Source organism: Chionomys nivalis, chromosome 4 (genome assembly GCF_950005125.1).
Source record: "Chionomys nivalis chromosome 4, mChiNiv1.1, whole genome shotgun sequence".
NCBI classification, from domain to species: domain Eukaryota; kingdom Metazoa; phylum Chordata; class Mammalia; order Rodentia; family Cricetidae; genus Chionomys; species Chionomys nivalis.
Genome location: NC_080089.1, coordinates 116,109,294 through 116,133,002, shown reverse-complemented (window position 1 = coordinate 116,133,002; position 23,709 = coordinate 116,109,294). Strand labels below are relative to the sequence as shown.

At 50.2% G+C, this 23,709-nt stretch overlaps 2 protein-coding genes and 3 non-coding genes across 5 annotated transcripts; all 5 read right to left on the bottom strand.

Moving 5' to 3' along the window:
- Positions 1-903: 903 nt before the first annotated feature.
- On the bottom strand, positions 904-5,013 carry Rpsa (ribosomal protein SA). Its single transcript, XM_057767120.1, has 6 exons — positions 4,949-5,013; positions 4,183-4,348; positions 3,306-3,424; positions 1,851-2,096; positions 1,334-1,462; positions 904-1,226 (listed from the first exon to the last, which is right to left on the bottom strand). The coding sequence occupies exons 2-6, from the start codon at positions 4,313-4,315 to the stop codon at positions 966-968; spliced, it is 888 nt and encodes a 295-aa protein (XP_057623103.1). The 5' UTR covers positions 4,316-4,348; positions 4,949-5,013; the 3' UTR covers positions 904-965.
- Positions 1,650-1,795, bottom strand: LOC130874000 (small nucleolar RNA SNORA62/SNORA6 family). Its single transcript, XR_009057052.1, has one exon. It is a non-coding gene; the product is annotated as a small nucleolar RNA SNORA62/SNORA6 family (small nucleolar RNA).
- Positions 3,014-3,215, bottom strand: LOC130873998 (small nucleolar RNA SNORA73 family). Its single transcript, XR_009057050.1, has one exon. It is a non-coding gene; the product is annotated as a small nucleolar RNA SNORA73 family (small nucleolar RNA).
- On the bottom strand, positions 3,612-3,766 carry LOC130873999 (small nucleolar RNA SNORA62/SNORA6 family). Its single transcript, XR_009057051.1, has one exon. It is a non-coding gene; the product is annotated as a small nucleolar RNA SNORA62/SNORA6 family (small nucleolar RNA).
- Positions 5,014-7,669: 2,656 nt separating the features above from the next.
- Slc25a38 (solute carrier family 25 member 38) lies at positions 7,670-22,049 on the bottom strand. The gene is made up of 7 exons (XM_057767671.1): positions 21,867-22,049; positions 16,344-16,465; positions 15,309-15,393; positions 11,923-12,102; positions 11,518-11,692; positions 9,537-9,703; positions 7,670-8,547 (listed from the first exon to the last, which is right to left on the bottom strand). The coding sequence occupies exons 1-7, from the start codon at positions 21,993-21,995 to the stop codon at positions 8,425-8,427; spliced, it is 981 nt and encodes a 326-aa protein (XP_057623654.1). The 5' UTR covers positions 21,996-22,049; the 3' UTR covers positions 7,670-8,424.
- Positions 22,050-23,709: the final 1,660 nt, after the last annotated feature.

Below are 23,709 nucleotides of genomic sequence, written 5' to 3'. Positions count from 1 at the left end.
TAACTTCCGTTCCAGGGGATGACACAAATGTGTAGTTTGTCATTGGTGGCACACGCCTTTAATCCCAACACTCGGATCTCTTGAGTTTGAGACCAGCTCAGTCAACAGAACAAGTTCCAGGACCCCCAGGGCTACTGTGTTGAGAAAAGCCCTGTGTTGAGAGGGAAAAAAAAACAAAAAACTAAGGAAAAAAATTACATTTTCTTGCTATAGATATACTAAGTATACCTGTAAATATGCCATTTGCCTATTTTTGAACTCTTTGCAGATGTAAGCACTTCTTAGGGGCAATTTTCTGATGTAGTTATTTGGTCCAAAGTTGTGTGTGCCATGCACGTAACCTTTGTTCATTTTCAGTGCTGCTTGGCATTTGTTGACTGGGAGCTTAGACCTACTAGCTCCAGTCACAGGTGACCTGTCAGCAACTGGCAGCAGCAGGGAGCGCAGTGCTGCCCTCAAGACCACTCCAGCTGAGAAGTCACTGTAAATTCCCAGTGCACAGCTCAGCAGACTAGCCCATTCTGCTGCCAAAACTAGTGAGGCTAACTGCTTGGGCATCAGTACCTCAGGCATTGTTAACTGTTGCAGGACACAGAACCCAGTGGCACCAACCGTATGTCTTCATCCCAGAAGAACTCTGCGTTTGAGGGAGCTACAACAGGGACCCTGTATCAAAAACACCACAATCGATCTCACCCATGCAATTCTACACGGGCACCAAGCACCTTGTTAAAAAGGGCAACCTCAAATTTAAAGCAGAACACTAATATTCTAATTGTATTTACATGAAAACCCTCTCCTAAAGCCTGTTCACTACCCCCCCATGCCCGTGGGCTCACTTCCATCACCTTTTATCCAGTGCCCATTAGATCCCGCAACAGCAACCCAGGCACTCAGAGACAGCTTGTAGGAACTTTATTTTCCTTCCACCTTTTTTCCCTTTGCTCAGGTGTCTGCAGAGGAGCTCAGGACCACTCAGTGGTGGCTCCAACCCACTCGGTGGCCTGCGCTGTGGGAGCTGCTGACCAATCCTCAGTGGTTGGCTGGGCACTCCAGTCTTCAGTAGGGAACTGCTGGATGGGCACCGAGGGCACCTGCACCCCCTCAGACCAGTCAGCCACCTCTGGCTGAGCAGCAGTGAACTCAGGAGCTGGTGCAGTCCATTCACCCTGAAACTCCTCCTTGGTCACAGCCTTCTCAGCAGCAGCCTGTTCTTCCTTCTCAATCTAGTGTTTAAAATTAAGACCATAATGGACAAATTTAGCTTCACTGAACCAGACCAAGGCATCCCATTCACTTAGTGGCAACAGGCATTTAGTACAACAGGCCTTACCTCCTCTGGGTCTCTGTAGAAGTAAAGATCAGGCATAACCTCCCATGGGTGCTCACGGGAGATAGTGCCACGCATGCGGAGTACTTCCCGGGCCAGCATCCACCACATCAGGCCCACTGAGTGAGCTCCCTGGAAGAGCGAGGGTCATTAAAACACCCGGCCAACCACAAACACAAGTCTGTCCCCACTTCCTCCTGGGCACAGGAACACACTGGTACAGACACACACGTAGGCATAACAACACCCCCATATTAATTAAAGTCTAAGATCCATTTAGGAGAAACCCAGGCCCATATCCTACAGGCATCACAGTCAGGCTTGTAGCAAAGGTTACTATCAAGCTCCACTCACAGGACAGAGTGGGAGTTAGCGAAACCTTGCCGCCCGTTTAGCACACTACCTACACTTGCGAGTTCATCGGCCAGGTTGTGACCTCAACTCCAAGCTCTAACAATGTGCACAGGAACAAGAGAAAGGTTTCCCAGAGTGCTCGTCAAGAACTCTACACCACTAGTACCTTGTTGTTGCATGGGATGGCGATGTCCACGTAGCGCAGAGGTGAGTCTGTGTTACACAGGGCAATGGTGGGCAGGTTCACGTAAGACGCCTCTGTGAGGGGCTGGTGGTCAGCCCTGGGATCGGTCACCACTAGAAGCCGTGGCTCCCTGAAGGCTGCCTGGATCTGGTTAGTGAAGGTCCCTGGGGTGAAACGGCCAGCAATTGGAGTGGCTCCAGTGGCGGCAGCAAACTTCAGCACGGCTCGCTTTGAAGAGATTCTGAGTCAGTATTTTCAAGCACAGTTTCACGGGAACTGCTGATACCCTCTCTTCTAGGCACATGCTCTCACCCTTCACACACTAAAGCAAAGCAGCACTTTCTTGAGTACTCTCCCCTCAGGCTAATTGTAACACTTGTACATCCCATCTCATCTAAGAAGCATCTCACATGACCCAAGTCCCTCGAAGGACAGAGACAGGCCCGCAGCAAACACCTGTGGCTCCTGGCAAAATACTTCACAAAATAGACAAGTACGTATGTTCTCCCTCTTTTTCGTCTTTTATTTAATGTGTAAGTGGTTTATGTGCAATGCATACAAGCACAGCAACCATGCACACGGAGGCCGGAAGGTGCTGGAGCCTTTGGAGTTATGGATGACTGAGTGCTGGCAACTAAACCCAGGGCCTCTGTAACACTGGGTGTATCTCTGCCCCCACATGTGGGGACATACAGGATAGCCTTGCTATTTGTAAGAAATCTGCCCCCCCCCAGAGATTTCCTGACTCCCTCCAGGAGATGGTCCTTTCTGCTCTATCCAAGTACTACAAACACTTCCGGGGAGGAAACAGTCACTAAACGTATTCTATCCTGTTCCACAGCACAGGTCTACTCTTCAGAACCACACTTACAGGACCCTTACTTCAACATTAAAACAGAATGCTGTTAGTATTTAAACTCTCTCAAACCTTAGATAAACTGAATATTCACCAACTCAGCCAGCATACATGTAACAAAACTGTTAACTTTCTTAACAGGAAAGATACACTTCCTAATTTTTTACAATTGAAACAAAAGTTCTCAAATAACTTAAACTCTGAAGAACCCGCAGGGGCCTGTACAAGGACCAAGCCCAAAGGGAATCGAGGTATTTTGCGGCTGACATTATGCCCGCCACTGAGGGCGGACTGTTTCCTGCATGGTTTGTCTCCTCAGTCATTGTCCACAGGACTCTGAGAAGCCGTAGGAATATGCAGGCGCAGGCACGAAGCCCGGCTTCATCTCCAACGCCGTGGAAAGGGACTGTACATCACAGGCAGTGCCTATGCTCCCCTTGGCCACTAGGACAGAGCCCAGGGAGAGTGACCTCCTGGGGTATCCACGTTGGGTCTCTGCCTTTCTACATCCTCCCAGTGTCTTCTGTGGATCACCTGTGGATCACCGCCACGACCCAAAACTCGGCCTCCGCTCTACACACCTGCCCAGTGTTCCTGGAGGAGATGACGCTGACATCAGCAGGGTTCTCGATGGCAACAATAGCCCGAGCTGCAAGCAGCAGCTTTTCCCAGGTCCTCTTCAGGTTGATGATGTAGATGCCTACATGGAAACAGTGGACGGGAAGGGCTTTCAAGACTGCTTCACCCTGGCACTCTAGAGCTCACACATCTAACCGACTGCCTCCCAAGTCTACCCGACAACAAATGATTTTGTTAGGGATTGAGCCCAGTGCCCAGATGGATTTGCTAACCTAGCCGGACAAACACTCTGGAGGAAGGCAGACTATGGATGTGGCAGAGACCACTATCAAACTCCAGTCACAGAGGCAAGCTCTACTGGTGTTAGCGAAAATCCTGCCATCTGTTCAATGTAGCACACTTCCGACACTCAGAAGTTCACTGGCCCAGGAGGCCTCCACCCTGAGCTTTAACAGTGTGCAGCTTCAGTTCCTTGGGGTAATCCTCCATCATGTCCTCTACCCTTTGGACCACTGCATGAACTTCAAATCCGTCCTACCAATCCCTTACAACACTCGATTCTCCCTCAGGTGCCTAGTGAACTAACACCTGCCCCTTCTCACAACCCAGCCTGCCAATTTTCCTCGACTCTTGTGTATCCCTACACCTCATTCCACTTCCCACTGAAGCTACGCAGTCAACCCGACTTCATCTGTGACAGGGTGTACCGTAGGATATAACATACCCTGTTATCCTACCTCTCACACCCCAGCCAGCTGCGGCACTCCTCCAAAGGACACGACAATGTCCCAACAGAGCACTCAGTATCGGCACTGCCCACAGCAGGGCAGTCGGAGACCTAAGAGAAATTTACCCGAGTTATCAAAAGCGGTAACTGACCATCACTTTTCCTTTTGTAGATGTACTGCTCCATCTGAAAGTCGAGGTTGGTGCCACCTAAGTGGGTGCCTGCAGCGAGGAATTTGAGGACATCCTCCTCCTTCATCTGCAGGACATCAAGGGCTCCGGACATCGTGTAAGTTTCCCTTTAAGTTACGTCGGGAACCTGGAAAAGCAGAAATGCACCATGTTTTCCTACTTCTTTTCCGAGCCTAGATCTCCATGTAGCCCGGGCTGTCCTAGCACTCATTACCCACGTCTCCCGAGAGCGGGGATTCAAGGCGTGAGCTTCCAGGCGCCGCACGTCCTCTAGCATGGGAAGCTAAGTGGGATGGATTCGTACTCTATCCCTTTTAATTTCTCTGCCCACCTATCACACAAGTGCATCGGACCTTGTGGCAGAAAGAGAACTCAGAAAAGGTAGCCAATCGGAAGTTAACGCTTCCGCAAGCATACAGATATCAAAGACTTGTGCAAAGGCAGCCATGTTTGGGGCATTTCAGGTTTTTCGTAGCTCGAGACTGTGGCCGGCAGCTCCGAATCCGTCTCTACGCGCCTCACAAGCACTTTCCCAGCACGCGGCCGCCGGGGCCTGCAGCCTGGCGCGAGCGCCCGCCCCACCTCACGGGAGGCCACCACGTGGCGCCGCCGCCGGGAACGAAACCGCTCGGGTAGCCGCGGCCTCGGGGCGTTCGTGCCCATCCACGGAGCGACAGGGTAGAGCCCGTGACGCCGGGCGGCACCGAGGACCCCACCAGAGACTCACCAAGAACAACGCCGTATGGACCCGTCCCGGGGCAGCGAGGAAAGGACCGGCGGCCGGAAATGACGTTATTAAATACGCCACAGCCAGCCAATAGCAAAGCAGATTGAGCGAAAAGAGGGCAGAACTTTCCCTCCGGAAAGAGGCTTGCGACGCACGCACAGACTCGGCAGGCGAGCCCTCTACGTCCCTGCGGAGCGGAAGTTGAAAAGTCCCGCGCCTGCCCCGCTGCGCTCGTTGCGTAGAGAAGGGGCCGGAAGTAGCTGGGAGACCGAGGGTTGTGACTCCGCGGCTGGGCGCAAAGTGCGCTAGTGCTGTTGGAAGGTTTGTGCAAACCAGGCCTGTGCACAGCAAGTACAGCCTGGCGGATTGTCACGTGGTCTCTGGAGGACGAATTACCGACGCGCTATTATCTCTGGGACGTTTTCTTGAAAGTATAAAGGACAAGACTATGCATAAAATTATTTTTTGTTCAGAGAGATAAATGCAGTTAGTAAGCATATTCTGTTCAATGGAATGCCATGCAGTCATTTAAGGATAAAATATGTCCTGTCGTAAAACTACAAAAATATCAACGTACGAAAGATGACTGAACAAATAAAAAGTAGTCAGTAAAAAAGAAAACAATGCGTTTGCTCACCCTCACAACCAGCCTTGGGCATGGGCGGTGTGACTGTCCCCATTTCTTTGACACAAGTGAAGAACAGGCTTTAAGCCTGGGCCATCAGTGTCAGAGCTTATTAAACACCGGAGGACATACTTACCTACCCCTCTGTTCCTTGGAGAAATTAATGGTTCCTTCCTAAATTTGAGAAAACCACAAAAAAATTGATGGGTTCCCAGTAGGATATTACAAACGTGTTGCAGGTATGTGGAGATGACAGGTTATCTATTTACTGTTCATTCTGCTGGGTGCTAGATCGCTTGCCTTACCTCACAAGGCTCTGGGTTTGTTCAGTTCCCAGAACTTCAGAGGAAAAACAGCTCTGACCTGAACATGGTGATACACACCTGTTAATCCTAATGCTCTGGAGCTGGGGCAATAGGGGCAAGAGGGTCTTGGGTTTGAGGGTGTAGCAGTACCCGGTGTGCAAAAAGAAAAGAAAAGGTAAAACTAAATATTGAACTTCCACCACATCAGGAATGTATCTCAAAATATTTTGATAAGTAAAATACAGAATATTCTAGAATCTATTATTAAATGATAAGTTCAGAGAGGCAAAATGATGGAAAATGAGATGTGGGTTGGGAATGAGGATTAAGAGATATTTTTACAAGGGGAATGTTCTAAAACCAATTTAGGATCACGGTTGCACCTCTTAGGGTCTCAAAGTGGAGGGTGACTGAGCTCTCAGTGATGGTGTGCACCCCCACACTGTCTTTCCTTAGGTGTACACCCCACACTGGCTACGGTCGTCCCTTAGGTGTGCACCCCCACACTGTCTTTCCTTAGGTGTATACCCCACACTGGCTACAGTTTTTCCTTAGGTGCGCACCCCACACTGGCTATGGTCTTTCCTTAGGTGAGCACCCCCACACTGGCTATGGTCTTTCCTTAGCTGTGCACCCCCACACTGCTCCAGTATTTTCTTGTACTTGCTCCTTTGGCAGAGCTAGGGTTTGAACTCAGGACCTTCCATGTGTTAGCACTCCACTCATACATCCAGCTCCAAACCACTGGTCCATGTACTTCCAACAGGTACATTGTCTAGTGTGTAAACTAAAGCTGCTTTTGTTTTCCCCTTGATTTTCTGAGACAGAGTTCCTCTGTGTAGCCCTGGCTGTCCTGATACTCTGTAGAGCAGGCTATCCTCCAACTCAGGGATATGCCTACCTCTGCCTCCTGAGTGCTGGAATTAAATGTGTGTGTCATCACGCCCGGCCCTAAATTAAGTTTTAGGGACTAAATGGCTGGTCAAAAATTAAGTCACATCAAAATCACTCTGCTGTCTTCAGGGAATGAGACATACTGTATAGGTTTACCAACCAGCACTTGTTTTAACAAAATGAAGATGTGAGTGCCAGCCATAATAATCTAAGTCTGGGCAGAAAGGAAGTTCTTTACTTCCAACCATTATCACCTGAAGCTGTGTCTCTGGTTTGTTTGGTGCCATTGTCCTTCCTGTATTTTGTCCTGTATGTCTGTGTATTGTGTGTTGTTCTTTTGTCCTTAGACTGACGCTGACATACTCAAATCATGACTTCTTTGACTTTGATATTGTGACCACTTGCAAGACTTTAGAGATAGGGCCATAAGCATAGCGGTATATTTCATAAAAAAGAGTCAGCCTCGGCCCCAAGCACATGGCTGCGGGGCAGCATGCCTGTATGGATGGCTGGGCTATTCAGCCTTGCTGTTACAAGGTATTGAGGCTGCCAGGCACAGTTGTAGAAGGCGGATGTACCCCAATAGGATTTCTAACACTAAACAAAAAATCTGAGGGTAATCGCTATGGCCTAAAGAGGCTAATAATCTTTTTTCCCCAGTGCTGCATACCACCCTGCCCCTCCTGTGCTGGTGGATGAGTTCCTTCCGCCTGCCCTGGGGACTACACGCCTCAAACTTCTGGTCAAACCTGACCAAGGTTTGGCTCTGCAGGTGAAGGACTCTTTCAGATCCTATGGGTTATAAATATCTGTCATCATTTATAGGGGCTGGTTACAAATTATTGTTGGTTAATGTACAAAAAAAAACTTTTGTTGGTCTCAAATGTTTCACACTGGTACAGGATTGTTTATTTTTGTCACCTCAGTCTCCAGTCCACTGATGTCTTTATTTAAAAGATTACATTTATTCAATTATTGGATATGGGTGCTTGCCACAGTGCACATGAGGAAGTCAGAGAACAACTTGTAGGAACTAGGTCCCTCCACCATGAGTCCTGGGACCCACTGCAGGTCACCTGACAAGTTGACTTTCCTGGTATCCACTGCAGGTCACCTGACAAGCTGACTTTCCTGGGACCCACTGCAGGTCACCTGACGAGCTGACATTCCTTGCCGAGCCATCTCACTGGTCCACGGCAGCGCTTGGGTTCAGTCTTCCCTAACTTGAGACTCGGGCCCTCAGCCATGGCAGGAGGCCCACAACCTCTCTACTGTGGGATTCCTGGCTTCTAGGCAAATCTACAGTGTCCTGTGATGGAGGTAGGTGGCCCAAACAGAGCAATCTGGCAGAGGTCTCTCTAGAAATGCCTCTCATATAGCCTTGTGGGACAACCAGGCTTGCTTCCCAGCTCCTGTATGTATTGACTGGGAGTGTGTCCGGAGCTGTGGGCACTGGTGACTCCACTTCTGAGGCTCTGGGGGCTCCAGGCACTCCTCCGGTCTCTCTCTCTGAATAGGGGACTAAAGGCAATAGCATTTCTGCCTGGTTCCTCAGACCGCGCTTCACCTGACTCCAGGAAAGTTGAGCTGCAGCGGCCCACATCAGGAGGAACCAGGCACGACGGCAGATCTTCCTTCCCCAGCCATCTTTTTCAGGAGTTCAGACCCATCTTGGCCATCATTTCTTCATAGACAGTCCATGCCATGGCAGCCATCAGAGTTCTACGGAGGGCCCGGGGAACGCTGCCATGGAAGAAGCCACGCAGCCCATGGTTCTGTGATAAGAACAAGTCAACACTTCAGAAGCAAAGCCACAGTAGAGCTGGTTATGCCCTTCACCAGAGACCTCGCTACTCCACTTCAGAACCTTAATTTGTATCTGTAGTACCAAACCAAGGAGAAAACCAAAGAACCGCCAATTTTCCTGTAACTGTTAGGGTCTGCCTCTTTGGATCTGCACTACCTAGGGAAACTTCTTAGTTAAAAAAAGAACACTTAGAATCTGGAGTGGTGGTGCACGCCTTTAATCCTGGCACTCTGGAGGTAGAGGCAGATGGAGCTTTTGAGTTCAAGGCCAGCCTGGTCTACATAACAAGTTCCAGAACAGCCAGTGCTACGTGATAGAGACCCTTTTCAAAAAACAAAACAAAACAACAACAACAACAACAAAAAGTCATCCAGGATCAGAGAGCACTTGCTGCTCTTCTAGAATTTGCTTTGTGGCACCCACAGGGCAGCTCATCTTTTACTCCAGCACCAAGGGATGCAGTGCCCTCTTCTGGCCTCCACGCACATAAACATAAGTAAAATTAAAGGGATTTTTAAAAGAACATTAAAAGATTTGTCTGGGGTGCCAGAGGTTAAAACCAGATCTAGGCAGCTGAAAAGCTCTCTCTCCTGGGAACTCCCTTATCAGAGTTGCTGCAAGCAGCTTGGTTTGTGTGTCTGTGGTTCTGTTTTCATTGCTCTGGTTTGTTGACTTGCTTTGAGATGGGACCCTCACTACCACAGCCCAGACAACACTCGCTTCAAACTCCTGATCCTCCTTCCACAGATGGCAGAGCTAGGGCAAAGGTGTGGGCCACTATGCCCAGGCAGCTGTACCATTTATACAATGCAAAGAAGTGCCAAGCAGCATACAAAATACAGACTATGGCTACCTGCCAAGTTAGGGATCTGGACCAGATTGCTGGAACTGGAGTTACAGTCAGAAGGTGGGAGATAAAATGCCCTTTGTAAGGGCAGCACACACTTCGCAGCTTACCTTGAAGATGAGCGCAGCTGCCTGGCCAATCCACTGGGACTTCACTGGGGAGAGCTGCATGTGAGTCTTGATCATGTCTGCAGGCTGAGTCACCAGCGAAGCCAGAATGCCAGCAAATATCCCACAGCTGAAATTAACCAGGGGCATCACAGCAACATCTAACTGGTCTGAAATGGAACAAGAGCACAGACACGTGGAGAGGCAGGGTTAACCAGTGTGCTCAGGGCAGACCTGACCCGAGTCCTATGATGTGTCTGGATTGGGGTCATGGGAAAACTCATTATTCAGTATAATGATTTAAAACAATTAATATGCTAATTATATTTATTTCATAGTTACTTAAAACTATCTGACAGTTCTGCAGCATCTGACTGGACAGTGTGGGTAAGAACACTCTCTAACTGAACCGTAGAGGTGAGAACACCACCCGAATGGACTGTGCGGGTGTGAACACTCTCTCACCTCGTTACTGATGGTAGGTAGGAAAATTTTAGTTTTTATTCACCAAGGACACTGCTGGCTTTGAAGATTCAATATATGCCAGCACTTGGGAGGCAAAGGAGGGCAGATCTTTGTGAGGTCAAGGCCAGCCTGGTCACAAAGCAAGTTTCAAGGCAGCCAGAGTTGTTACACAAAGAAACCCTGTCTCAAAAAAACCAAAAATAAAATAAAAGATTTAATATACATTTCCAATATCAAAAAAGTATTCATTCATTAATTCCAGTTTTTAAAGATTAATGGACGTGAAACTTTAGTTTTTTAATTAATGTGGACACGACAGGTTAAGCCTGGTGACTCATGCCTTAACCCTATGCTCGGGAGGTGGAGGCTGGCTCATCTCTAGGTTCTGAGGCCAGGCTGGTTTACAATAGCGAGTGAGTTCTAGGCCACGCACGGCTACATTTCCTTACTGCCTTAAAGTTCTGTTGTAAAATGAGACTGTGACCTGCAGGGCACATCTGTTCCCTGGGGGATGGAGCCAGTCTCCCCAAGTCACCAGGGGTGTTCCCAGTCCTACTTCCCCCACTATCCAGACAGCTTACTGAGCTCAGGCCCACTCTGCAGAATGGGTTCCAAGTCTGCCTGGTTCTGTCAGCATCTGCCACCCAGACTTGACTCGCGGTTGGCCCACAAGCTTACTGGGGGACAGGTCTGCCACCAGCACCTCAAGTTTGCGGTTCTGGCCCCACCCATAGAGGGCTCAGGACAGTAGCAGGGCTACTTCCTCAAATCCCCAAGCAGTCAGTGTTGCCAGACTGGTCTGTTTGTCTCACACGAGTGCTCACTGACAAACACACTCACAGGCTGCACCCCAAAGCTTCAGCCCTAGTGTGTCTGGGGCATGCTATTGCAGAGCCTTGTCAAAACACACTTTGTGTCTCACCCACCCTACCCTCTTTCCTTTAGAAGACCCCAACTCTATAGGACATGCTAACACCCAGCCCCAAACTGGCTCCTGTGGCGGTTTGAATGTAATTGGCCCCATAAGCTCATAGGGAGTGACACAGACTGGACTGGGTGTGGCCTTCTTGGAGGAAGTATGTCACTGTGGGGGTGGGCCTTGAGGTCTCAAACCAATTCCTGTTGCCTGTAGGTCAAGATGTATTAGCTCTTCGTTCCTTCTCCAGCACCATGTATCCCTGCGTGACATCTTTTTCGAGACAGGGTTTCTCTACAGCCCTGGTTATCCTGGAACTAGCTCTTATAGACTAGGCTGGTCTTGAACTCACAAAGATCCGCCTGTCTTTGCCTCCCGAGGTTGGGAGTAAAGGCGTTCACCACCACCGCCCGGCCTGCAGGATACATGCTGCACCATGATGGTAATGGACTGGACCTCTGAACTAAATGTCCTCGTTTATTGCATTGCCATCGTCGTGGTTCTCTTCACAGCTCCCTTCCCAACGCTGCTATGACTATCCCAGAGAAAAAGGGGAAATGCAGCCTCTCAGAGACTCCTCTTGCCAACCACACACTCTCTTACCTGTGCCACGGAGCACTGCGGTCTTGGTCTGGCTGTAAAACATCAGGTAGAGCCCTGAAAAGGGCGCGTCACGCAGCAGAGTTGCTGTCAGGCCTCTGAAGAGGCCCCGGTGGCCCTCGCTGCAGTAGATGCTCCTCAGGGCTGCATAGACGCTCCCATAGCTGTAAGTCCCACTCTGCAAAGAGCAGATATAGGGACTGGCACAGGTCAGCGTCTGGACAGCAGCCCAAGCAGAAATCAGGCTGCATACCATCACCAAGGAACCAGGCTTTCCTTCATACGTGGCTTGCCCTGCCTACAAAACTGAGGTACCTAAGCACATTTGACCCCGAGTCAGACTACACACCCGGGGAGCACAAGTGTTCACTACCCTGATCCCTAAGGTTCTAAAACTGTCAGACTTACCTCATAGCGTGTCTTGATCACTGTGATGGGTGACATGCAGACTCCTGCGACAGAGCGTGAGCCCATGCCCAGGATAACGGACTCCAGGGCAGTGGGAGGATGGCCTCGCAAGAAATACTGCTTCAAAGAATACAGAGTGCCAAAGTAGATTCCAACGCCAGGGACACACCTCATGATGGACTGCGGGGAAAGGCAGAGGAAGGGAGGGATGGTGAAACCAAAGGCTCAGAACTGCAAGGTGCCTTCTGGGAGGGTGGTCCACATGCAAGCTGCTTGCTTACAGTGTGGAGGGAGCACCAATGGGAGGAGGGGCAGCGACAGGGCAGGCAGCAGCCAATGAGGAGTCTATCAGAGCAGCTACAGCTGTGGGTAAGTTAGTCCCCTTGGCAAGCTTTAGCCGTCAGCGAACATCCCACCCCTTGCCATCTCTCTGCTGAAGGGGCAAGGGGAGTGGTTAAACATCACTTCCCATCTTCTAGTGGCTGAAGGCTGGAGGGTGGGAACCAATGCTTGGTGCTTCCAGCAAGGTGGGCCAGAAAAAGCTTTTGGGTGAAGAAATAAGGTGTGGTTGTCCCAGGCCACTTTCCCAGTGGTGGCAAAGGTGAGGCTACACTGACAGGCAGTGGACGCCAGCCCTAGAGCTGGTGCCATGCTAACAGTCGTACTTTAGGAATAGAGACATCAGTGGCAGTACAGGGGACAGGGAGGAAGTCAACAGTCCCCTCATATCTGTCGGGAGGGGGTAGCCAGAACAGTGGAGAACCCTGAGCCCTATGCACTCTGCACTTCTGTCTCCACTCTTCAAGTACAGGTGACAAAGTTGCACTTATAAACAAGGCACAGTCATAACCTTTGTGTGTCTGTGGCCTCCCTTGCCCTTACACCTTACTGTCCTGTTCTCCCTCTGCTTGTGATATTTGGAGCCAACGAAACACCTGGGGAGGAGATGAGGCAGTGATCGACACAGGCACCAGGTGAGGTCAGGCTATTACTGATCTGAGGACCTGTCACGGGGGGGCAGCCACGATGATCTGCATGGCTGGACTGAGGAGCAGGGGTGCTGACAGCCAGGACATCCTGACCAAGAAAAGGCTGCCTTACTTCTGAAACTGTTCAAAAGAACCAAGACCGGTGTCCTCCCTTCAACTCCCCCGAGCTGCTGCAGGAGTCACAGCCCTTCAGAGGCACTCAAGGACGATCTCGTCACACGATTTTGTCCTTTAACGTGCAATCTGAAACACTTGGGCAAACCTGGATAATATCCACATCCACGTTTCTTCTCCATCTTCTGATAAGCGACTCAACAAGGTCCTCCCATGCCTCACTTGTTTCTGTTTCCAGACAGGATCTCATTCAGTAGCCTTGTCTGGCTGATAATTCACGGGAATCCCCTGCCTCTGCTTCCTTAGTGCTGGGGTTATGCCCAGCAGTTACTTTAAAAAGAAAGTTTATTTTTGTTTAGTGTATAGATGTATGTCTGTATACAGGTTTGTACACATATGTGAGAGAATGCAGAGTCCAGAAAAGAGCGCTGGATCCCCTGGACCTGGAGCTACAGTCAGTGTGAGCTGCCTGACATGGGTGCTGGGATGGTACCCAGGTTTAAACACAAGTTTTGTTTGCTCAATGCATGCTCTTTACCACTGAGCCATCCTCCAGTCCATTAGCACTCCCTGATGGCCTTCAGTCTGCTCTCTCCCTTCCTGTCAGGCAGGGCGCAGGTCCTGCTGAGCGGGCACCTTAGAGAAGAACCTCACTGCTTCACATCTGTCCTCTGGCTCAGCTTCCTCTCTCCACAGTCACGTCAACGTGCCAGAAACACGGCAGCCACTTCAGTCACAGGTACGTACGGCTTGCTCTTGCCCAAGGCGGCTTCCGAACGCAGGTAATGCATCCCTTACTTGCGCTGAGTGGCTTGTGGTCACTCACTTCAGGAGATCTCTTGCTGAAGTCTTCAGCAGGCTCAGTGCCCTCTGGCGGACCACACTGCCATCAATTAGACCATATTTTCTGTTCCTGTCTCCACTCACAAATGCAGTGTTCTGTCCACCTTAACCTAGAACTTTCCACACGCCATGGCTGTGATCACACTGCACCATTAACTTCTGCAATCTGAACTATGACAACAAAAATAGCCTGGATTTCAGAACATCCAGGGTGCACAAAGAAACCCTGTCTCAACAAAACAACAACAACAACAATAACCTGGATTTCAGAACATCCAGGGTGCACAAAGAAACCCTGTCTCAACAAAACAACAACAACAACAATAACCTGGATTTCAGAACATCCAGGGTGCACAAAGAAACCCTGTCTCAACAAAACGACAACAAAAGCCTGGATTTCTTTTTCCTCTTCCACAACTTCATACACACAGCATTCCTTCCTGCCATCTAGTGTTTTTTTTTCTTTTCTTCTTAAGATCTTCTACCTTCCCTGTCCCCCACAAACCCCGTCCAGCTTCCCTCTGGCCCACCCTATTGTCCGCACCAGTGCTCCTGTGTGCTGAGGGCACCATAAGTAAAACATGGGCTGCCCGGACACAAAGCTCAGGATTCCCAGCAGGTGATCTGACTACTAACAGCGACTGAGTGACGGCTGGGCAAGTGGGGAGCACGGCTCCGATGTGAGTGACCCCTCACACTCAGAACAATGCACAGCTGAAAGCTTATGGACTACTTATGTCATCTACAGAATTTTCTATTGAATGTTTCAGAGCAAGGCTGACTGCAGGGAACTAAAACCACAGACTATGATTCGAAAGGGAAATGTCCCTCGCAAACCATGTGTTTAAACACCTTGTTACCAGTGGGTGGCGCTGTTCTGAGAGGCAGTGAATGTCAGAGGTAGGAGGCATGACTGACGGCTGGACTTGGGTCACTGGAGCTGGCTTTGAAGTATATCATAGACCCGCCTACTTCTGGCCGAGGCTCTCTGCTTCCTGGTTTGCTGAGATGTGATGCGTTGCCTCATGCCCCTCCTCCGAGACTGTGGAGAGCTATTCCAGCTGCCATGCCTTTCCCACCAAGATGGACTCCCATCCCACACAAGCCCAGACAAGCATCTCCTCTCTTGAGCTGCCCCTGTGAGGGTTCTGTCCCTAGCTATGAAAGGTAACACACGATGGGGAGGAGCTACACAGACGAGGAGGAGCTATATAGATGGGGAGGAGCCACTCAGATGGGGAGGAGCCACACAGACGGGGAGGAGCAACACAGGTGGGGAGGAGCTACACAGACAGGGAGGAGCCACACAGGTGGGGAAGAGCTACACAGATGGGGAGGAGCTACACGGATGGAGAAGAGCAACGTAGTCTAACAGTGACTGTGAGCTAGAGGAGAAGGATCACTAAAGAAGTGAAGCAGGAGAACCAAAAGGCAGCTTACAGGAGACATTCCTTTCCAAAGGCCCAGAGGACTTTCTGTGCGAACCACCTTCAAGAACACAGCCAACATCCCGACACGCCTGGACCTGAAGGAGACAAAAGGGACAGGAAAAGAAAACAACTGTTAGACCAGACCCTCACAGTAGAGTTCCCACCAAAGACTGTCTAAATTACGCAGGAATCTCTATACTAAATTTTATCATATATCGTGTGTGTGTGTGTGTGTGTGTGTGTGTGTGTACATGCAAACATCTGGAAGTCACAGGACAACTTGCAAGAGTCTGTTTTCTTTTCCCACGTGGGTCCTAGGGATCAGTCTCAGGTGGTCAGGCTTGCAGTAAGCACCTGCAGAGATCACCCATCTCAGCAGCCCTGGAATTCTTTATTTCCACGTGTTCATGGTTTGGCACATGCATACTTAACTGTTTATTCACACCAGTGGAATAAACTCCACTTTACATAGTAGCTCCCATAGTGCTCCAGAGACACAAACACATTCAAAATGGATGCTATTTACAACAAACAAACCAGTACCCGGCAGCATAGTTACAATGTCACAAGCCTGCACCAGTAGCACAGTTACAATGTCACAAGCCTGCAACAGTAGCACAGTTACAATGTCACACTTGCAACAGTACCAGGCAGCTTAGTTACAATGTCACAAGCTAACTCAAGAAAAATGCAAATGTCACCAAAGATAGTCCTCTGGAACTGACCAAAGGACCCCAATTAACCAAGAAAAATCAAATTATAATGTGTTATAAATAACTATATTAACTTTTTCTTCAGAAAACAGTATTCACAAAGCACATGGTCCAGTACTCAGGAAACTGAGGCAGGAGAATTGCAAGTTCAAGGTCGGCACAGGATACACAGGAAGACTTTTGTCTGAAGCAAACACAAACAACAACCAAAAGGAATTCCAGCCTGGCTTGTGTTTCTCTATTATAAGGCAGTTGATTTAACTTGTAAGGCTAATCCTGTGTCTGAGAAGTTGCTAAACCTGGTTCCTCCATGAAGCGGGGCAACAGCCTACCGTAGGTCTGAGGGCTGTAGGGTTTGCAGGCGTGTTTTGAGGAGATCCAAAGGCTGGAAGAGGAGGGTGGAGCAGGTCCCACTGATGGAACCACAGAGGAAAGCCTTGATCACCGGATGTAACTGCAAGACAAGAGACCGTGGTGTCAGCAGGCCTGGCCACCAAGCCAGCTCCTTTGCCCACACCTGCACCTGAAGCCCTTCAGGCTCCACCTGTCACAATCCCATTCTAGCCAAGGCTCTCTGCTTCCTGACTCTGAACTGTGACCACTTGCATCATGCCCCTCCCACAAGGCTGATGGGAGCTACTCCAAGTGCCAGGCTTTTCCCACCAGGATGGGAAAGTAAAGTCTGCAGCCAATACTGAAATGTGCACAGCAAAAGAGACCTCTCTGGTCTCACTATTACTGCTATAACGCTGGTTCCACTAGGCAACATGTCCATTTCACAGCAAGCATCCCTGTCTGTCCTGACTGAAGAGTCACTGACCAGGGTCTCATGCTGAGAGTAGTCTTAGCTGTTGGCTTCCCCAGGCTAGTTGGTTTAGGATCTATAGATGTTTATAGGAGCAAGTCAAAAGCCATGAGGACCTAAGCTTGGCCACTGTGTATAGCTTCCAGCACTCCATCAACTTCCACGCTTAGAGCTTGGCCTTTCAAGCCAGCGGTGGATGCTGTTGCGCACACCTGGGAGGAGAGGCAGGCAATCTCTTAGTTGAGACCAGCCTGGCTTACAGAGTGAGAGCGAGTTCCAGGACAGCCAGGGCTACACAGAGAAACCCTGTGTGTGGGTGTGGGGGGGAGGTGTTAAAAAAACAGCAAAAAACAAAAACAAACGAAACCCCTCTGCCTTTCTTCTACCCACCATCTCACAGAGACCCAGCGGACCACACACTGCACAGAGCAGTCATTGCTGACCTGTGGCCCCGCCCTCAGCCCTGCACCGGCACAGGTTGCCTTATCTTCTGGCTCCACACAGAAGGGCAGCACCCTTTCAGACACTCAAGTATCCCCCCTAGGCACACCCCGGGAGCCCCAGCTCAGGGCCTGGGCTTCCACGACAGTGTCTGTCCCCTTTCTGGAATGCAGCAGAGTCACCAATGGCAATGAACAGACACTTCGAAACTCCTTCTCCTCCAACCAGGACACTTGGCACAGCCCATCTGGAGACCTTCTCTTCCTCCATTTAATGACATCTCATTCCCCACCCCCGAAATCAGACAAGATTAGGGGCATTCCAGGTGGTATGGCCAGAGATTACTTATTTAAGTAACTGACACACTGTAGTCCTAATGGCTTACTAGGACTATGAAGTCTGTTACATCAAATTACCAGGACCCCAAATGTCATCAGAAGCACCCATTCCAGAGAGAAGAGAACCCACCCTAACTTCCATCAAACACACCTGGGGTTGGTGTTAAGCCCACTGGGACTAAATAAATTCTGAGAGTTGAAGGCTGGATGAGACAACCGCCCTGGGTGCCAGCAGGGCTCCCAGAAGACAGCTGGCACAACCAGGCAGTGTGCATTTCAGCACATCTGTACTGGCGGCCAATGCCCTCTCCCCAGAGATGCCAACTATTCTGCTAATCAATTCCCCAAAACTCTGCTCAGCCTTACCTGAGCCTCTGAAGTGTTGGGGGGTTCAATCCCCTCACACACCAGGTCCCTCTCTTCCTTGGACATCTCTTCCATATCTGGAAACCTGCTCCAGAGTCTCTGTTTCCAGTGCCAATCGTACCATCTCCACTCCCTCTGTGCCACGCCTTGGGCTTGTCATCTAGCCAGAACTCCTCCAGTAAGGCTCCTGCAGATTCACTGGGGCCCGCACATCCCAGGCCCCCTCTTTCACCCTGTCCTTAACTTTGAGTTCTTAGGTGCATTTGATATCAGTGACCACCTCTCTCTCGGTATTGGTTTCTTCCAGCACCCACCTCACCCCACTGCTGCTACAGGACTCTCCTTCCTCTGCCTGCACCTCAGTGCTGTTCTAGCTCTTATCTCTTCAGTCTGCAGCCGCACCCACAACCGTTCACAGGCATTCCCCATGCCCACTGCACCCACCGACCCTCCAGCCAAACTCTGCCATCCCAGCATTCCCTCCTGCCCACAGGGGCTCGCAGGGGTCTCAAACTCAACAATTCAAACTGAAAACTTGGGCAACAGTCCCTCACCTGCCCCCTCCCCAGCCCCAGGAGACTCGCTCTGCCTGCTGCTTCCTGATCACGTCCTGATGGCTGGCCCACTGGTCTGCCCTAGCCGTCCCTTCAGCCTAAACAAGAGAGACTCTCTAAAGAAGGACTTTATTCAGGAACGAGCAGGGGCTGCAAATGTGTGCCAGAAGTCCCATGAGTATTCTCGAGCCCTCTCGTTCCAGCCCAGCAATGAGCCCCATCCTCTCACTCCGTCTCCCTCACTTCTCTGGCCACTGCTCACTGTCATCTTCCTGAGCCAGGCTCTCACCTCCGTCAGCAGCTTCAGCTTCCTCCCTTCCATGCACAGACTACTGCTCATGGAGCTCCAGACAAGCCACACGACACTGCTCAGAGCTCAGAGGTCGCCTCAGACAACATTTTGTTTTGTTTTGTTTTGAGACGGGTTTCTCTTCTCAGTAGCTTTAGAGTCTGTCCTGGAACTAGCTCTTGTGGACCAGGCTGGCCTTGAACTCACAGAAATGCACCTGCCTCTGCCTCTGCCTCTGAGTGCAGGGATTAAAGGCGTGCACTACTGCCTGGCTTGACATTTGTAAACCTGAGCTCTTCCTCTCTCTCCCTTGGCAGCTGTTGGACCCCTGCTCGTCACCTATCCGGTCTGGGCTTCTCCACACCAGTTCACTCTGCTCCTGACCAGCTCTCGGCCTGCCTTCTGGACCCATCCGGGCTTAAGGGCCACCTCTCCCTCCCTGCTGACTGCCAGGACCTTTTTACCTCAATCTTTGACCCCCTCAGTCAACTCCCTCTCCTAAAGCCAGGGTTATCTTTAAAAACTGCAAATTGGAGTCTGCAGCGTCAATGACACCGTGTTCTGCTCCCAACTCAAACAAGTCAACAGGATGGAGCCCAAGTCATAAGTAATGGCAAACGCACTAGAAACTACTAAACATGGCAAATCTGTCCCGCGTGTTGGTTCAGAGGAAATCAGAACTATTAGTTGGCCGCTCTCTAACTCTCCCACTACAGTCATCTACCACTGCGAGGCCCTGGAGCACCACACCGCTCTCCTTCCCTCCCTGGCCCGCACAGTCACATTGTCCACTGCCATGGTGCTGCTCTCCCTGCCCCTCTCACTCTGAACACCCAGACATTAGCCTACCTCCATCTGTGCTGCTAACAAGCCCCATGTCAGGCTCCACTGATTCTCTTGGTGACACCTGGAACAGACCCCTGTGGCCATCATCCCTATGACCAAGGGTGCAAGACAAGAGGAGACACAACTCCTGTCTCCTGCATGCTTCTGTAAGAACTGGCACGGAAGCAAGGCATGGTGGCAGACACCTCTGATCCCAGCATTCCAGAGAATGAGGCAGAGGGGCAACCTGATCTACATGGAGCTCAGTGCTCCATGACAGCCAGAACTACATAGAGAGGCTCTGAAAACACAAAACAAAACAAGACCTGACCGTGGGCTGGTGTGCAGAAAGTGTGCAACACAGACGGATGAATGATTCTGCCTAACAGGAAACCTGTACCCACTTCTAGAGCAGAGACCCACAGGATAAGGCCCAGTAGCCCCTGCATGCCCTACCCCAGAACAGGTTAAGGTCACCCCAGCTCTTTCCAGCAGTTTGGTCCAGCAAGGTTCCAAGAAGGAACAGTAATTACACCCCCTGAACAGCTCTCCTAGGCACCGCACCCTACGTATCTATCTGTTCTGGGAGCTGAGCCTAGGCCTCATGCACGCGGCAAGCATGCCACCACCAGCTCTACTTCCAGCCCTGCCCCTCTTTATTTTAAGGCTGCCATCCTTCACCTCCATGCTGGATGGCAGAAACTGCATTTTAAATTTCTCACCTTCACAGCACAGGGACCAAGCACATCACTGGCCCAATAAATATCCACTGAACCAACTTGTTTTTGTTTGGTTTTTTTGTTTTTCAAAAGAGGGTTTTTCTGTGTAGCCCCGGCTGTCCTGTGACTCGCTCTGTAGACCAGGCTGGCCTAGAACTTGGAGATCTGTCTGCCTCTGCCTTCTGGTATTAAAGGTATGCATCACCACCATCCGGCCACAATGTCAATTCTAATAGATAAACCAAAAACTAAAAAAAAAAAAAAAGAAGCAGGTAGCTTAAACAGCATCGGGACTTTGTATATGTACAGCATATTCTTTGAGTGGATTAGTTTTTTTTGTGGGCCTATGGTCGTACTTGTTTTGAGACAGGGTCTCACTATTCCAGATCTACCTGCCTCTCCAGGAGCCACTGTGCTGGGTCCTGGGTTTAGTTTTATTTGTTATAGCGATGGATATTGAGGTGCGTTACCCCAGGAATACACCTCCAATTTTAAGACATTTATTTTCGTAGTTCAACCCTATTCACAGCTTAAAGGTGAACATTCCAATTTTCTAAGCGTGAGAATGGACAAAAACAATCAGAAAGGGCTGGAGAACAGTCAAAAGGGGCTGGAAAGCAGTGTTACCCCAGAAGGCCATGGGGTTCCCAACAGCCATATGGGAAGGGGTGCTCACAACCACTTGTAACTCCAGCTCCAGGGGATCCCAACACCCTGTTGGCCTCCGTGGGCACCTGCACTCTTGTGTACATACCCCACCACACGCGCGCGTGCGCACACATACACATACACAAATAAAAACTAAAAGCATAATCAGCAAACACAAGGCGAGTATCATTTCAACAGCCAATTAGTTCCACAATTTCTAACCACCCACACACAAAATCCCTATGTCCAATATAAACAGAAGGGAAAAGATGGCAGTCCAGAGAAAAAAGCTAAGTAGTTTTGAAAGACGTGATCCCGGAGCCGCCATGGTTATCTTTAAAGATTTCCAAAAAGTCACACACGGGGGAGCACACGCCTTTAGTATCAGCACTCTGGAAACAAAGACAGGTCAGTCTCTCCGAGTTCGAGGCCAGCCTGGTCCAAATAGCGAGCTCCAGCCAGGGCTGCACAATGAGGCCCTGTCTCAAAAAACAAGTAAAAAAATAAAATAAAAAATTTAAATCTATTTCCAAAGGAGTGCGTCCTCCTCCCAGCAAGGGGCACCGCCACCCAGGTCCGCTCGGCCTCCCGACGCACCCCCGCCTCCGCCTATGGCTGGCGAGGACCCGCCCCCGCCTCCACCAATAGCAGCCCGGCGCCCGGCCGCGCAGCCAATCTGACCCAGGGGGCGTGGCCTTCGCGAGCAGAGGACGCTGAGGCAGCGGACCGCAGGGAAGCGGGGCCGAGAGGGCGGCCTGAGACCCGGGGTGACCGGCGGCGCCCGCCTCCATGACCGGTAGCGCGTTCTAGAACGAGAATGTTCTAGAAGCACATGGCAGTTCCCGACCCGCTCCCCCGTCCCCACGTTACCATGAGCGTCTCCACCGTGTCCTCCACGTCCTGCGGCGGCAAGAGCGCAGAGCGCGCCTTCTCGATCACGGGGGACGCGAGCCCGGCCCCGGCCACGGCGAGGCTTCGCGGCTCCGCGCTCACGCCCATCCCTCCCCGCCGCTCCGCCCCGCCGCAGGCCTCAGTACCCGAGTCTAGCGGGTCTGTGTTTCCGGGGGAGGAGAAAGTGGGAGGAACCAGTCAGGAAGGTGAGAGTCCACTTCCGCTTCCGTTGATGGAGCCCGTCCGGCGCCGAGTAGCGTTCTGACGCCACCTGGTGGCTACATGCAGAACTGCAGTCTGCGGTTTTTAGTTGGAGACCCAAGACTTGCTCCGGCTGGGGGCGTTTCTTTTGATGGCTAAAAGGTTTTTTTGAAATGTATGACTGGCTGATTTGTAATTGTATTTAATTTTAATTAAATTATATTTAAGAATTTATAGCCGGGCGGTGGTGGCACACGCCTTTAATCTCAGCCCTCGGGAGGCAGAGGCTGGCAGGTTTTTGTGAGTTCAAGGCCAACATGGTCTACAGAGCTAGTTCCAGGACAGCTAGGACTGTTTACACAGAGAAACCCTGGCTCAGGGGGAAAAAAAAAGAATTGAAGCAAGTTGGGATGCCTTCCTTTTAGACACGGCTTTTTAAAAATACAACTCATACTTCTCCATTTATTTATATGTTTACTTATTTTATTTTTTGTTTTTCTAGACATGGTTTCTTTGTGTGGCTCTGGCTGTCCCGGACTTGCTCTGTAGACCAGGCTGGGCTTGAACTCAGAGATCCTCCTGCCTCTGCCTCCTGCTGAGTGCTGGGATTAAAGGCATGTGCCGCCACAGCCCAGCTTTTCAAATTTATTTTTGTAGATTTTATTTTAATTATGTGTGTGGGTGTGTCCATGTGAGTGTGGTGCCAACGTGGGGCCGGTAGAGGCCAGAGAGGGCCATCAGATCCCCGGGACTGGAGTTACAGGCAGTTGCGAACTGCTTGCACGGCTGCTGGGAACTAACCTCAGGTCCAGTACCACATCTTTTTTTTTTATTTTATTTTTTGAGAATTTCCAGCTTCATATAATGTGTCTGATCAAATCCAGCCCCCATTCCCTCCCTTCTGGTCCTTCCCCCCATCCACATTTCTCTTTGAACACTGACCGTCTGTATGTCAATGGCATGCCTGATAGCTAAGATTTATAAGATAAATTATATTATTACTTTCTTAGTCAGTTTTGGTCTTAGAGATGGAACCCAAGGCCTCAGGTTTGCAGCAAGCACTGCACTATTGAGCTACACCTGGCTCCATTCATGCATTCACTAATGCACGCATGCATTTATTCAGTAGTTTATCTGAGACTGGGTATTGCTGTGCACCTCTAGATGGCCTGCAGCTCACTAAGTAGGTGAGGCTGGCCTCAAATTCATCGAAATCCACCTGCCTCTGCCTCCTGAGTACTAGAATTAAAGATAGGCGCCCCCAGGCCTGACTCATTAATAATTTTTTGTGGTACATGTTGAAATGATACTTTAGATATATTGGGATCAATGAATTTTTTATTGATGTTAATTTTACTTGTTTCTGCTCTTTAAATTTTTGGATTATTTTATGTGTATAAGTATTTTACCTGCATGTATGTATACTGCAAGTGTTACAGCTCTGGAGGGGACGGTGTCCTGACCTGGCGGGAAGTCAGGCTCTACCTACAGCTGACTTGTCGGGAAGTCAGGCTCTACCTACAGCTGACCTGGCGGGAAGTTAGGCTCTACCTACAGCTGACCTGGCGGGAAGTCAGGCTCTACCTACAGCTGACCTGTCGGGAAGTCAGGTTATCCCTGA

Excerpts from the sequence above, each read along its gene's own strand:
- Rpsa (XM_057767120.1), bottom strand. The coding sequence starts at position 4,315 with ATGTCCGGAGCCCTTGATGTCCTGCAGATGAAGGAGGAGGATGTCCTC. Across the intron at positions 1,463-1,850 it reads CCATCCCATGCAACAACAAG|GGAGCTCACTCAGTGGGCCT; the intron begins GTACTAGTGGTG and ends TCGCTCTTCCAG. Across the intron at positions 1,227-1,333 it reads TCTACAGAGACCCAGAGGAG|ATTGAGAAGGAAGAACAGGC; the intron begins GTAAGGCCTGTT and ends TTTAAACACTAG.
- Slc25a38 (XM_057767671.1), bottom strand. The coding sequence starts at position 21,995 with ATGGGCGTGAGCGCGGAGCCGCGAAGCCTCGCCGTGGCCGGGGCCGGG. Across the intron at positions 16,466-21,866 it reads ACACGGTGGAGACGCTCATG|TTACATCCGGTGATCAAGGC; the intron begins GTAACGTGGGGA and ends CTTGTCTTGCAG. Across the intron at positions 8,548-9,536 it reads CAGCTGCGCTCATCTTCAAG|AACCATGGGCTGCGTGGCTT; the intron begins GTAAGCTGCGAA and ends TTCTTATCACAG.